This window comes from Cupressus sempervirens, chromosome 4, assembly GCF_028749045.1.
Source record: "Cupressus sempervirens isolate cs-2001-9-10 chromosome 4, ASM2874904v1, whole genome shotgun sequence".
Classification (NCBI taxonomy): Eukaryota; Viridiplantae; Streptophyta; class Pinopsida; order Cupressales; family Cupressaceae; genus Cupressus; species Cupressus sempervirens.
In genome coordinates this window covers 519638956-519653378 of record NC_143121.1, presented here as the reverse complement: position 1 = coordinate 519653378, position 14423 = coordinate 519638956, and the positions used below count along the sequence as shown (strand labels likewise).

Below are 14423 nucleotides of genomic sequence, written 5' to 3'. Positions count from 1 at the left end.
TGCAGGGGAATTGAATCAGAAGATCATTCTCGTTTGTTGGCCAAAATTGATTAAGTAATCCTATTAGAGAATTGGCTAGTTTATAGTTCTTTATATGATGGTTTGGAGAAATTACAACTGTTTTGGTGAAGGCTAGTTGTAGGCAAGTGACAAAAAATTATGCCAAAGGTAGTTGCTGTGTTTTGGGTATAGCAAGTTGGCAAGCAGGATTTAAGGTTTGAGAGCATAATGCATGGTAAAAGACTTGAAGTGGCAGATATTTCGGGATTTGTGGGTCATTTGGTCCATGCTGGATTGATCACTAGCATGTGGTGTATGGAAATTTTGGTAGCCGGCAAGATATAGGGTGTTGAATGAGGCGAAAGTTAATTATAAATCATGGCATTGATTTATGTAATGGTCTATTTGTTTAAGAAGGCATGTGTGCCCTAGCATGGGTCTATTTATTTATTTGTGCATCGGGGAAGTCCTAATAGGCTGACCTAAAAGCTCGATGTAACCTGTATAAAGGAAAGTGTTTCCTTGATTGTAATGTATGGGAATGAGATTATGTGTGTGAGTCTTGATGATGGATATCAAAGAAGAGCTTAAGGATTGTCAAATGCTTTGAGAAGTGGTATTTGTTATCATTCCTAGTGTACTTCATTAGAACTGTTAAGACAAGTGCATTGTCATTAATTAGTTCATCATTTGGATTTGTAAATCCTTGAAGGCAGCTTTAACCTTCACATCTTAGACAGTGTGTCTTCTTGAAGGTGGGTTTAACCTTCTTCGAGCAAGGTGCTCTTGCAGTGAACCTTTTTTCTCATCAACTCCTAACAAGGTTGGAACTTTTAATAGGGGTTCAATCCTCTAACAAGGACTTGTCCTTTAACAGGGACATATAATAAATGTGTATCCAATCTTAACAAGGTCAGGTTCTCTAGAAGGGACATTTTCATATTAGGGCATGATCTTGTGGGTATCTATCCCATTGAGGCTTTTCCCTTAACAAGCTTTCCCTTGAGAACAAAAATCCTTGTCTTATGGTGTACACTTTCATATTGTTATGCATTTTTAAATTTTTGGTAGATGATCAATTTAAGAAGTTTTAAGTTTATAATTATTACTCACAATAGATTGGACATGTATCTTTTACATTTGAGATTTAGGAAAGGTAGTACATATAACAATTTATATTTGAGAATTAATACTAAAGGTATTTTGATTATTGAAGTCTTCGTTGATGATATAATCATTAGTCGAAATGATGATATGAGTAATAAGCTTTTTAAAAATATGAAGAGTGAATTTGAGATGATTATGATAGGAGAGATGAAATTCCTTCTTGGTTTGCAAATAACTCAAAATAAGGATGAAATATTCATAACAAAAACTAAATATCTTAAGGATTTGTTGGTAAAGTTTGCAATGGAATTGTAAACCAGCAGGGACTCCTATTGTGATAGGTTGTAAGTTGACTTCTCTCGATGATTTGCCTAATACACTTTAGACTATGTACAAATCTATGATAGGAGGATTGCAATATCTGAATGTTGCTGCTACTCTCACGTCTGATGGAGGAATCAATGCTGAGGTGAATGGTATGTAGCTATGGCTTCCCTATCTCACTTGCGGCACACTAACATCACCCCCGATATATGTTGGTTTATGGCCAACAACTCTAACGTTTTAATATCCTCCACGCACTCTACTCTTACAGAGTTAGATCTCCCAGTGTCTAACAAATTGTAGACAGACTTGTGCTTATTTCTTGGCCCATATGGTAGATATCAAAGTATCACCTGTCTCCCATTCTCCACACTACAAACTATAACCTCCGTTCTCCTTACTCGGGTTTGTATGGTAAACACCTACTTGTGGTTTTCCTGGGTACGGCTACTGTCATTCGCTTTCTCCTATATCGTGGATTACTGCTCCTACATGTTCCCTTTAACTATTGCAACTAAAAACTCCATACTTCTTGATTGTTAAATGCTAGAGAATTAACCAAAACAAACACTATACTGTGATTTTCATACTTGAACCCGTGTACACACCTCCGAGAGCTACTGGGGCTCCGTCCAATCTCCCAATCTTCTTAAGGGGTTTTGTCCTTAAGAATGCCAGTCACATCAAAGCAAGCGATTTCATATTCAATATACTGATATATTTTCATGGTGTGAATCCCAATATAGCTCCTTGCTTTTATAACCTTGATGTGAGGGGAAATGCAAACAATTAGGCAATGTGGGATAAAAGCCAATTTCATCTTTTAGTCACTTGAGTTACTTTTGTCATAAAGTAACTTTATAAAATAAAGTGACTTAACTATAGGAGGTCCACATTTAAATATCTCCCAAATGAAACCAAATAGAATCCTATAACTGGTTGGCAACCTCAAATTAAATGTCGTTAGCCTATCGAGATGGAGAAATAGACAACAAGGCGGCATAAGGCCTAGTATGGAGAAAGGGACATTACAGTCCTCCCTTCTCGGGATTGCTGGCCCTCAAGCAATCTTAGTGTCGGATGTTGCAGGATGGATTCGCCTTCCCAAGTGGCATCTTCATATGGAAAATCCTTCCAACGAATTAGATACTCCCTAATGGACCTATTATGTAGCTTCCTTTCTCTGACCTCAATCACCTCTATTGGAACCAAAACTAGCTTCCCTTCCACATAAAGTGGGGGCAATCCACAAGAGGGCACCACATGCTAACTAATCGCCTTCTTGAGGCAAGAAATGTGGAAAACATTATGAATTATGTTGTCATCTAGCAAGTCCAGCTCATAAGAAACCTCTCCAACCCTCTGAGTAATGTGATAGGGACCATAAAATCTAGGCTAAAGCTTTTCGAACCCACTCTTCTTCAAGGAGCTTTGCCTATAAGGTTGGAGACAAAGGTAAACCATGTCTCCAAACTCAAAACTCCACCCTATCCTACGGCAATCAGCATACATCTTCTGTTGATTCTAAGCGTGTAGAATGTTCTCCCGAAGAGATCTGAGAATATCCTGCTGATTCTGTATCCAATCTCCAACTAGCAGTGCTTTGTTGTCCTGCAAAGCCAAATCTATGAACGATAGAGGTTCGCTACCATAGAGAGCTCAAAACGGTGTCATCTGAATGGACATGTGGTAGTTGTAGTAGTACTCCCCTAGATATAACCATTCAACACAAGCTCTATGTTGCCCCGCAACATAATTCTGAAGATAACCCTCCACCCATTGTTTACTATCTCAGCCTACCCATTTGTCTGTGGGTGGTAACTCGTACTGGGAGCCAATTCCATACTTGCCAATCTGACTAGTTCTTGCCAAAAAGTGCTGAGAAATTTTCTATCTCTGTCGCTCACAATGGTTCAATGGAGACCATGCAGACGAAAAACCTCGCAAAAAAATAACTCAACTACCTCAGAGGACAACCAATCTACCACTATAGCAAAAAAGTGAGCGAACTTAGTCAATCTGTCCACAACCACAAAAATGGAATCTCTACCCTACACCCTCGGTAATCCTATAATGAAGTCCATGGAGATACTCTCCCATTTGTGTGCTAGAATATGAAGAGGCTATAATAATCTGGCTGGAAACTCGTGCTCCGACTTGTTCCGCTAACAAGTCCGACATTCTCTACCATGTTGAAGGACATCATTCTTGAGGCCCTTACATGAAAACCTTTCCCTGACTTGCCTATAGGATTTGAAGAAACCTGGGTGTCCGGCAAGTGGTGCATCATGAAGAGTCTCCATAACCCTTGAGCTTAGACTTTGGTATGAGATAGATCCTATCCTTATAAAAAATCACATCATCAATTACCTTGTAACTACTGTCCTAGAGTTGCCCATCCATGATCTGACAAGCTTGAGTATTCTTAGAATACTAAACCAGCAACTGGGACTTCCAATCTACCGATATCTCAGAAATGGCATGACACTCTACTACTGAAGATCTCCTAGAAAGCGCATCAGTAACTATATTGATCTTACCCTTGACATACTCAATGTCAAAATCATAGGCCTGAATCTTGTTGACCCACTTTTGTTGTCTTTCATTAAGATCCTTTTGTTCTAAGAAGTACCGCAAACTGTTGCATCTGTCTTAACCATGAATTTGCCACCCACCAAGTACTGTCTAAACTTGGTTAAAGCGTGCATAATGGCTAACATTTCCTTGTCATAGGTGGAGAACAATCTCTCACTGTCCTTGAGCTTCTGGCTCTCATAAGCTATTGGATGCCTATCCTACATCAAAACTATGCCTATCCTGCATCACACTCTAGGACAAAAAGGCAAGAGAAATCAAGAAGTACCAAAACCGAACATGTGCTCATCACCTTCTTGAGCTTATCAAAGGTCACCTCTGCATCATCTGACCACCTGAATGCTCCTTTCCATGTGAGATCACTGAGGGGAGACGTTGTCTGAGAGAAGCCTCTAGCGAACTTACTGTAATAAGAGCAAAGACCGAGGAAGCCCCTCAAATCTGATACATTCCTCAGAGGTGGCCAATCTAGGATTGCATGTATCTTTTCCTGGTGTACCTTCATGCCATCTACACCAATCACGTGTCCAAGGTAAAGAATCTCAATCAATCTATACTCACACTTCGACTCCTTCGCAAACAATGAGTACTCCTCCATAATGCTAAGTACCTTATTTAGGTGTTGCAAATGCTCCTCCCAAGTACTGCTGAAAACCAGGATATCATCAAAAAATACCAACACGCTCTTGTGCAACTATTTTCTAAAAATATGGTTCATACATGATTGAAACGTAGTCAGCGCATTAATGAGACCAAATGGCATAACCAAGAACTCATAGTGTCCATAGTGACATCAAAAAACGGTCTTATGCACATCCTCCTCACGAACCCTTATCTAATGGTATCCAAATCTAAGATCTATTTTCGAGAAATAGACTGCCCCATGTAACTCATCTAGTAACTCATCAATTCGAGGAATAGGATACCTGTTCTTAATGGTCCTTTTGTTGAGAGCACGGTAATCAATAAACATGCAAAGAGTGTTGTCCTTCTTCACCAAAACTACCGAAGAAGCAAAGGAGCTGGCGCTAGGTCTGATGTGTCCCATGTCCAAGAGTTCCTTAATCGTCCTTTCTATTTCTTTTTTATAGTGTCTGGGATGACGATAATGAGTGGTAATAACGGGTTTGGCACCCTCCTTCAACTCAATGATAAGCTCAAACCCTCTATCTAGAGGAATGCCCAAGGGTATGTCCTCAAAAACCCTCTTGTGCTTATCAAGCAGCGGCTAAATGTCAAACTGAAGTTGTTGTCCTGAATCTAATATAGCCTTAGATGAAATGAAACAGTTTGTTGTTCACTCCATGTCATCATGCCTTCTAATAGTCTCCATCTTGTGATCTTAAATCATCCTGGGTTCACTCTTTGGCATGGCCTTGACAATCACTTGTCAGCCATCCTATAAGAATTCTAGCTACATCTTATCATGATCAATTGTGTACCTACCAATAGTCTGTAACCACTATCTTCCCAACATGGTGTCTAATTCATCCAAATCAACAACATAAAAATATGCCTCTAGAAGAAAATCATCAAAGTGAATCGATAGCCCTGGCACTTTCCCTATGCACCTCAATCTTGTTAGAATAAATAATTAATTAATTATTAATTATTTATTCTATTTACTTAAGCTTACTTAGGTTAATGCATTTATTTAATATTTAGTATTTAATAGTTGTAGTGGTTAGATTTTGACAACACGGGAGTTTGTTCCCTTCTAGCATGCTCCACCTTTTGTGGATGCTTTGTTGTCAACCTTATCTTCTACCACTTTCCAACTAGTTCTACAAGCTTCCTTGAGGCCTTTATAAGCAGTCTCTCTCTCATTGTAAATTCATCCATTCACATAGTAATTTCATTTTCCTATTGTGAAATATTTTCTCTTGCTTTGTTTCCTTCAAGCTCTTGCTCCTTAGGTTTCTCTTTAGCAAGCTATTTGCATTGCAGGTGATCTTGGCGACTGCGGAGTTGGATTTCACCAACTCCTACATGGTATCAGAGCCTCCCTATTGCTTCTTGTTCGAAGGATTTTTTTGAAGCCGCGATTTGGAGACACAAACCCTAGTTTGTTTGTGATTTTTTCTTCAACCAAGAGGAAGAGCATTTTTTTCAGTATTTGGAGAAAAAGGAGAAAGAGGGTTTGGCATAACAGATCTAATATTTTTTGGGCTTTTTCCTTTATTTTTTGGAGGTGCGACGGCGGCGATTCAAAAAAAAAAACTACAACAGTGATTTTCAAACAACGATATCTCCCTCATACGGACTCGTTTTTTCGAGCAATTTTTTTTTGTTTTGGGGTAGGATTTCATGATCTACACATTGGTGCAGGTGGTTTGAGATCTCTGTTCCTATTTTTTTCTGTAACTCGCAATTCTCAATTTTTACCACTTCAAATGCTTAGTACGGGCTCATCTGGACACAATCAGATTCTATTTTTTTTGAAAGTGTATTTTTTTGGTCTACTTTCCAGATCTGCAATTAGATTATAGGTTTTGTGGACAGAAACATTACTTTCAGAAATAGGCCCTAAATTGGCTATTATAGTTGCACTAAGTAAAAATTGCCCAATTTATACATTGTGGGGGGGGAGCATTTTTTTTTCTATAATTTACTTTAGAATAAGACCCTTCTACTTCTATCTTCTTCTTTCTCTCATTGGCGGATCCATCTGTGACCTGTCTCACACCACACAACTATCACACCTAGAAGGCACGAATGACACGGCTTCTCATATCAAAGGGCTTATGGTCATGTTTGGATGAGAATCAACCTATTCTTACACGAGCTTTTGAGGTTCTTCAGCATAGCACTGAACATTTCAGACAATCTACTATTTCACTTGGATGGTTTGACTACTCCATGAGCTTATTGGCTCAAATTTCAGACTTTGATTGGCCAAGTAAATGAGTTCCGAGCACTTCAACTAGATGCAGAGTTGACTTCTTTAACACCTGATAGTTTTCCCACCATTGAGGACTTCTTGATGAAATTCAAATCTCTACGTACACTTTTGCAAGGATGTGGAAAAACCAAGATAGATGATGAGTGTATCTTTTTGATACTCTCAAAGTTGAGGGGACAGTATCAGATCTTCTCTTCCACTTTCTACTCCACTATGGATGCCTTGGGTGATAGACATAGGATGCCTTCATTTGAGGTATTTTGTGATAGGTTAACCTGTGAACAATCCAAGATCAATCAGATGGATTCACTTTCAAGTTCACAGTCACAAGCATTGCTTACACAGGAGTAGAAGTTGAAGCAAATATCAAATCCCTCTTCTATTGGTTCATCATCTTCTAAGAAGAAGGAGAAAAAGAAGACCGAGACTCCTACCTATTCCTATTGTGGGAAACAATCTCATGATGAGGCACATTGTTTTCAGAAGAGATTTGATGGCTATGAGAAATAAATTGCAGATTTGCAAGCTCTTCTTCAAAAAATCACTGTTTCTTCTTCATCCTCTTCTACCTCACAGGGGTCTACCTTTCAATATTCTTCCACATCTTTGCCATCTACATCAAATCTTGGAAAGGGTCATGCATTACAAGCTACCATTAGATCTCCTTCACAGGTTCCTTGGATACTGGATTCAGGTGCTTCTCACCATATGACATCTTCTCAAGGTGTCTTCTCTACTCTTGAGGCTTCTCCTATTCCTCATATTCTCATGGGGAATAACATTGCACTACCAGTCTGCGAGACAGGTTCAGTTCACATCCAAGATGGTATATTCAGTGATGTATTGTATGTTCCATCTTTGTCTGCCAACCTTCTCTCAATTTCTCAGATTACACGTAGTGGATCAAGGAAGACAGTTGAGTTCACTACTGATTCAATCTTCATTCGAGGTCGTGCAACAGGAGGTCTTATTGCTACAGGGGCAATTGATCCTTCCACTCGTCTCTACACCTTCTCACACTTTGGTCCACCATCTCCATTGTTGGAGCACACTACTTCTCTTTTGCAGGAGCATCATGTGGTGCAGTCAGGATACTTGAACCTTTGTATTGTTCCTAAGATCCCTATTTTGACTTCCACACCACATCCAGTTGAGGGCTTTTCTCTTCCACGGGATTCTTCTTCTACTCTACCTGATCCTCCAGCTTCATTCATTGAGACTCCAGGTGCACTTGTTGCAAATACTACAGTGGACATTCATGACAGTGTCATCACACTTGCCTTGGGGATTCCCTTTCCAGTTCCTCATACATTCTCCTCTGGGCATCAACTAGGCTTTCCAGTTTTGCCTCTCATTCAGGGATTCCCTTGTTATGTACCCTTGTTTCTTCCACATCGGAGTTGCATTGGTTCGATCCCTCCTTCAGGGGCTCCTTTATTCTGGGGAGGCTTTAGTATCTCTCATGGCGGGGGGCTGGTTGTACTTATGGTTTTGAGAGTCTCTTGAAACATTTCTAGTGGAAGTTGTCCTTGGGGGGTGTTGTTGAGGCCTTCCTTCCTTCCTTCCTTCCTTCCTTCCTTCCTTCCTTCCTTCACTTCATATTTTTTTTCAGCATGTTTTTTACCTCTTTTTGGGGGAGGGTTTTTCCCATAAAGTTTTCCCTCTTTCCCCATTTTCAGAGGTTGCATTTCTTTGTGTTGTACATGGGTACCTAACATGGCCTCGTTGCTGTGACCCATTCTGCATTTCACCTTAGTTTTGGGAGCTTAAGGTATTCCCCTAAGTTGCACTTAAGGGGGGGTGTTAGAGTAAATAATTAATTAATTATTTATTAGTTATTCTATTTACTTAAGCTTACTTAGGTTAATGCATTTATGTAATATTTAGTATTTAATAGTTGTAGTGGTTAGGTTTTGACAACACGAGAGTTTGTTTCCTTCTAGCATGTTCCACCTTTTGTGGATGCTTGGTTGTCAACCTTATCTTTTACCACTTTCCAACTTGTTCTACAAGCTTCCTTGAGGCATTTATAAGCGGTCTCTCTCTCATTGTAAATTCATCCATTCACATAGTAATTTCATTTTCCTATTGTGAAATATTTTCTCTTGCTTTGTTTCCTTCAAGCTCTTGCTCCTTAGGTTTCTCTTCAGCAAGCTATTTGCATTGCAGGTGATCTTGGCGATTGCGGAGTTGGATTTCATCAACTCCTACAAATCTATCACCTCCTTCCACTCTAACTTCGAACTCGGGGATATCATCAATCTATAACTTCCTCTTTGAGACCCAGCACAAGCTTACGAAGTTATGTGATGCACCTATATCTAAAAGACACAATAGGCTGCCCTCTAACTACACCCTTCAAGTGAAAGGGAAGCTATGATAGGAGACTATTTCGGAGTGAATTTCTTCTTCCTCTCTTTAGGAGGTTGCTCCTCACTTTCTTCCTCATCGCTGCCCTCTTGCTGCTCATCCTCCTCTTCCGACAGAACCTTGACATAATGTATTTTACCTTTGCCAAGGCATTTGTGATCCTGTGTCCAAGGCTCCCTACAAGTGAAGAATAGCTTGTTCCTCCTGAGTTCATTCTGAGTCTCAAAGTCCAACCTAGGAGGGGTAATCTTATGCTGGTTCTTGTTCTTCTGGAACAAAGTAGACCCCTTATAAGGTTTCTTAGGAGGCTATAGTATCAAAGAAGGTGACTCTAGGCTGTGTGCAATCTTAATGGCATCATCCAAAGTGTTTGGTTTAAGGACCTTGACCAAACCTCTAAATCTGTCCCGTAAGCCCTCAGTGAACAACATTACTTTACGCTGCTTTGTCATATTTGTAACCATCACCGAGATCTGTTGAAACTCATCCATGAAGTCATCTAGAGATCTACCCTGTCGTAACTACGTCAAATCCCTGTAGTAGACCTCAATGTCCTTCCTGTCAAAACGGGTGATCAGGTTAGAGCTAAAAATCCCGTAAGATGTAATGAGACCATGATCCTGAGTGACCAACCCATAATGCCACCAATCATATGTTGCTCCCTCTAAATGCATTGTGGTGAATTTAATGGCTTTTGTCTCCGAAATGGGCTTAAGTGTCAGGGATGTGTCTAGCGTGTGAATCCAAGCTTTAGTGGATGTCTTACTGTTGCCATCAAAAGTGGAAAGGGATAGCTTGTTCAAGTCCCTAATCTATGCCCTAGGCCTTCGGTCCTGTTGTGGTCTCTCTATCTCCCTTTTCTAATTCATGTATTGAACAAAAGCCAGATTCTGTTTAATCTAGTCAGGGAACAGATCCCACTCATCGTACATAGCCATAACATTATACGGAAGTAAACCTGGTGTTGCGGGTTGTGTTACTTCCTCCTTGGCATTATTCTCAGCCAAAATGAGCATTCAGTGGCCCGTCAGTATTCCGTGTGGGGGCCCTAGCAGCTCGGGGTGATCTTGCCACACTACCACCTCCACTGTGATGACTCGGTGCTCTCCTGTGAGTCAGAGCTAGCTGTTGCATAGCACTTGTAAGCTGTTGAAGTGTAGTAGAGATGTTATTTTGTCCATCTCTAATAGCCCGCAAGGTTTCCCTCACTTCTTGTTCTTGTTAATTCTCATTATGAGCCATTTGACTGTCCTATACCTATTCAATTTGTTCACCCTGTTCAACCTATAAGCTTGTCCCAAATGTTAACTCCTCATCAACTGTAAAACTGTCCTCACTGTCAACCTGATCTGAAGATCCTGCCTATTTAGGTCAGATGTGTAGTAGGCATGTTCAGTTATGCCTCTAGCAATACCACTTTTTCAAACATTTGACATTTCAACAAACACTTGGCAAACAACTCAATTATCACTAAATATATGGTATTTAAAATTCCAAATCACAATATTGGAAAATGCAATAATTGTTCACAAATTCAATTAACCTTAGCCTTATACATTTCTCAAATAAATATCAAGCACTAGTATATAAATCTACCATGTGAATTTGCACATTTAAATCAGAAACAAATGGCTCACAACAAATTTTGAATTTATTCATTAAATTACTATGCTTCAGACAATTGTATTCCCACTTGCAATCACATAAAGATTTTATCACTAGCAAAACCACAAATGTCCACCCTTGAGAAGTCCAAATCAGAAATTACCAAAAATTAGAGATATAAATTACCAAACTCTCCAAGATAGAATTGCCCTCTCAGCCGCAGTCAATACAATAAGAGAAGACAATGAATTATTCCAACCAACAATCGATCCTCAGCCACAGGGAATACAGTACAAGAAGCCACCATGAAAATCTCATAATTCAAAAGAAACCAATCTCCACTATACTTAAGCAATGGAGCAAAAACCTCAGATCAAATGCTTATACCTCAACAAGGGATTCGAAAATCAAAATCTTAGAAAAACCACAAAGGGAACAAAAGAAAAAAATTATTCAAGCTTCCTTTTCTCAACAAATGGGCTTGTATTTACAACCTCCAAATGCCCTTTTAGTTGCCAAAATGTAACTTCACTCAAGAAGCTTCACCACACAACATTAATGAGAAGCTTTCATTAGATTCTTTCACTTGACTTGGCTTAATTAGTTAATAAATGACTCTTTCCAATGATAACTCAACCTCAACTTAAGTGAAATTATAAAGTTAAATTCTAATTTTATAATAAGCCATTTAATAAATTAATAATAACTCGGCCACTAAAAATATAATAACTCCCAAAATACTCATCATTTAAATATGTCATTTGAAATAGGAGTCATACCTAATATTTCTCCATGTGACCAGATGAACTTTCCAAAAATAGAAATGGTTCATCTCTATCAACACCCAACTTACCACAAATAGTAAGTCCACAAAACTAAGCCCAAACGAAGTCAAATCTGAGCCAAATGAAGACCAACTTGTAGCTTACTGAATTGTGGAGAAGATAAGACCCTCCCAAGTCAAGCCATTGCCTTGAAAGAGCCTCTATCCACAATAATTAGCCTACGAGGATCACAATAACAGGCCAATCCCTGAAACTCTGATACTGACAAAAATGAGAACATTACAGGATGTGACTAAATTTATAAGGTTTCCTGTTCATGCCTATCTGACATTGTTCCCGTTTAATCCAGCCTGTAACTCAAAAGTTTACCCACAAGTCGGTAGGTCTTGTGGTTTTGATACCACTGAAAGAATCCAAACTCCAATAATGCAGCAGTATGATTAAGAAAACTCAATTTGTTATGACAACTCGAAAGGAAGCAACTTAGGGGTCATATCAATTTCTAAATACATTAGTCCAAGATCACATTTTATCTATTGCAGCATTTAAAGTTATACATCCATATGCATAGTCTGAACCATTAAATCATGATTGATTACATGAACATAATACAAATGAAGTAGCAAGAACCTACGTGTGAATGATGATGGTACAGGCTGCCCATACGGCTCCTATTATTCTACTCTCCACTGAATGTGTGTTCTTCAATTTCCAGCTCTGAATGTTTTTGCTACTCTCACGTCAGATGGAGGAATTGATGCTGAGGTGAATGGTATGTAGTTGCAGCTTCCCTATCTCACTTGTGGCACACTAACATCACCCCTGATATATGCTGGTTTGCAGGCAACAGCTCTGATGTTTTAATATCTTCCACGCACTCTGCTCTTACTGAGTCGGATCTCCTAGTGTCTAACAGATTGCAGACAAACCTGGGCTTATTTCCTGGCCTGTATGGTAGATTTCCGAGTATCACTTGTCTCCCAATCTCCACGCTATAGACTGTAACCTCCGTTCTCCTTGCTCGGGACTGTAGGGTAAACACTTGCCTGTGGTTTGCCTAGGTACGGCTACTGTCATTCCCTTTCTCCTATACTGTGGATTACTGCTCCTGCGTGTTCCCTTTAACTATTGCAACTAAAAAATCCATACTTCTTCACTGCTAAATGTTGGAGAATTAACTAAAACAAACACTATTCTGTGATTTTTGTACCTTAACCTGTGTACACACCTCTGAGAGCTACTGGGGCTACGTCTAGTCTCCCAAATTTCTTAAGGGGTTCTGTCCTTAAGAATGCCAGTCACATCAAAGCAACCGATTTCATATTCAATATACTGATATATTTTCATGGTGTGAATCCCAATGTAGCTCCTTGCTTTTATAACCTCGATGTGAAGGGAAAATGCAAACAATTAGGCAATGAGGGATAAAAGCCAATTTTGTCTTTTAGTCACTTAAGTTACTTTTTGTCATAAAGTAACTTTATAAAATAAAGTGACTTCACTATAGGAGTTCCACAATTAAATATCTCCCCAACGAAACCAAATAGAATCTTGTGACTAGCTGGCATCCTCAAATTAAATGCCGTTAGCCTATCTGGATGGAGAGATAGACCAACAAGGCGCCATAAGGCCTAGCGCGGAGAAGGGGACATTATAGTCAACTATAAAGGGATTTAATGTGAGAGCTCCAACAAAATGAATATGATAAATGGCTAATGAGACTTCATTGTTTCTAGAGAAGACAAGCAAGCATACCTCTAGTTGCATCACTTCACAAGAAAGACTAAGATCTGCAATGGATGGCTCATAACTGCCAGTTAAAAATCTGTCATTTCCTGGAAGCCAAAAATTCTCAAGCTTTGACAGGGATGACCTTAGAAGATTTTCTGCTTCAGATGCTGCTTCTGGATTTAGGGGCAATCCCAATGCAGGAGCTAGTACACGATTAAGAACAAGGCCAGCTGCAAAAGGAAACCAAAAATATCAAGCTCCATTGCTAATCATGGGTCATAACAGGCTGAGAAAACAAATAAAGGACCTTGTGCCATCTATTACAATCAACTAGATTATTTTTCTCACTGCAAATTCAATGCATCATTTGCTAGAGAATTGTTGTCATACCTCAACAGATTTGTTTCAAAGAATCCCCCATAATAGGAACAACAAAATGGAAATATCATCACTAAGGTATTCATAGTACATACTGCCAAAAAGAAAAGCATAGAAGACCTGCTATATTTGAAATAAGAGCTAATCTATCAATTACCATTCTTTCTGAAGATGATTATTGCATTTAATTATGAAAAAGTTTAATAAAGTTGATGATTTTCCAGCTTCCCACAAGAACCCATAAGATGCTGTCACTGACAAAATGAAAGATGTACAGAAATACCTATTATATATAAAATTAGGAAAACCTAAATTATCAGTGTAGCGCTTTTAAGTTTTCAAATAGGAAAAATATTAGTGCCCCAGACTCCAACTATGAAGGATCGCTATATCAAATGATTGTTTAGCTTCACACAAGAAACTAGATGCATGCTGGAAAGCTACATAATCGAGAAATATTCCCGGGAAAATCAATATAACAGTTAACCATTCACAGATGAAGAAAACAGATCGATGGAATTCAAATTTACCAACTAATTATATAGAAAGAATTTGCAACAGAAAAAGAAGTTTACAACACCTATGAAAGATAGCAGCTAATGTCCCTTCCATTTACTTATAAAGTA

The 14423-nt window shown here is 39.0% G+C and overlaps 1 protein-coding gene across 1 annotated transcript in view; it reads right to left on the bottom strand.

The window, feature by feature from the left end:
• Positions 1-14423, bottom strand: part of GSTT1 (glutathione S-transferase THETA 1) — a 223639-nt gene that overhangs the window by 28363 nt on the left and 180853 nt on the right. Inside the window, exon 6 of the mRNA XM_089825757.1 lies at positions 13444-13649. Coding sequence (XP_089681883.1) covers positions 13444-13649 — 206 coding nt within the window. The remainder of the gene's footprint in view (positions 1-13443; positions 13650-14423) is intronic.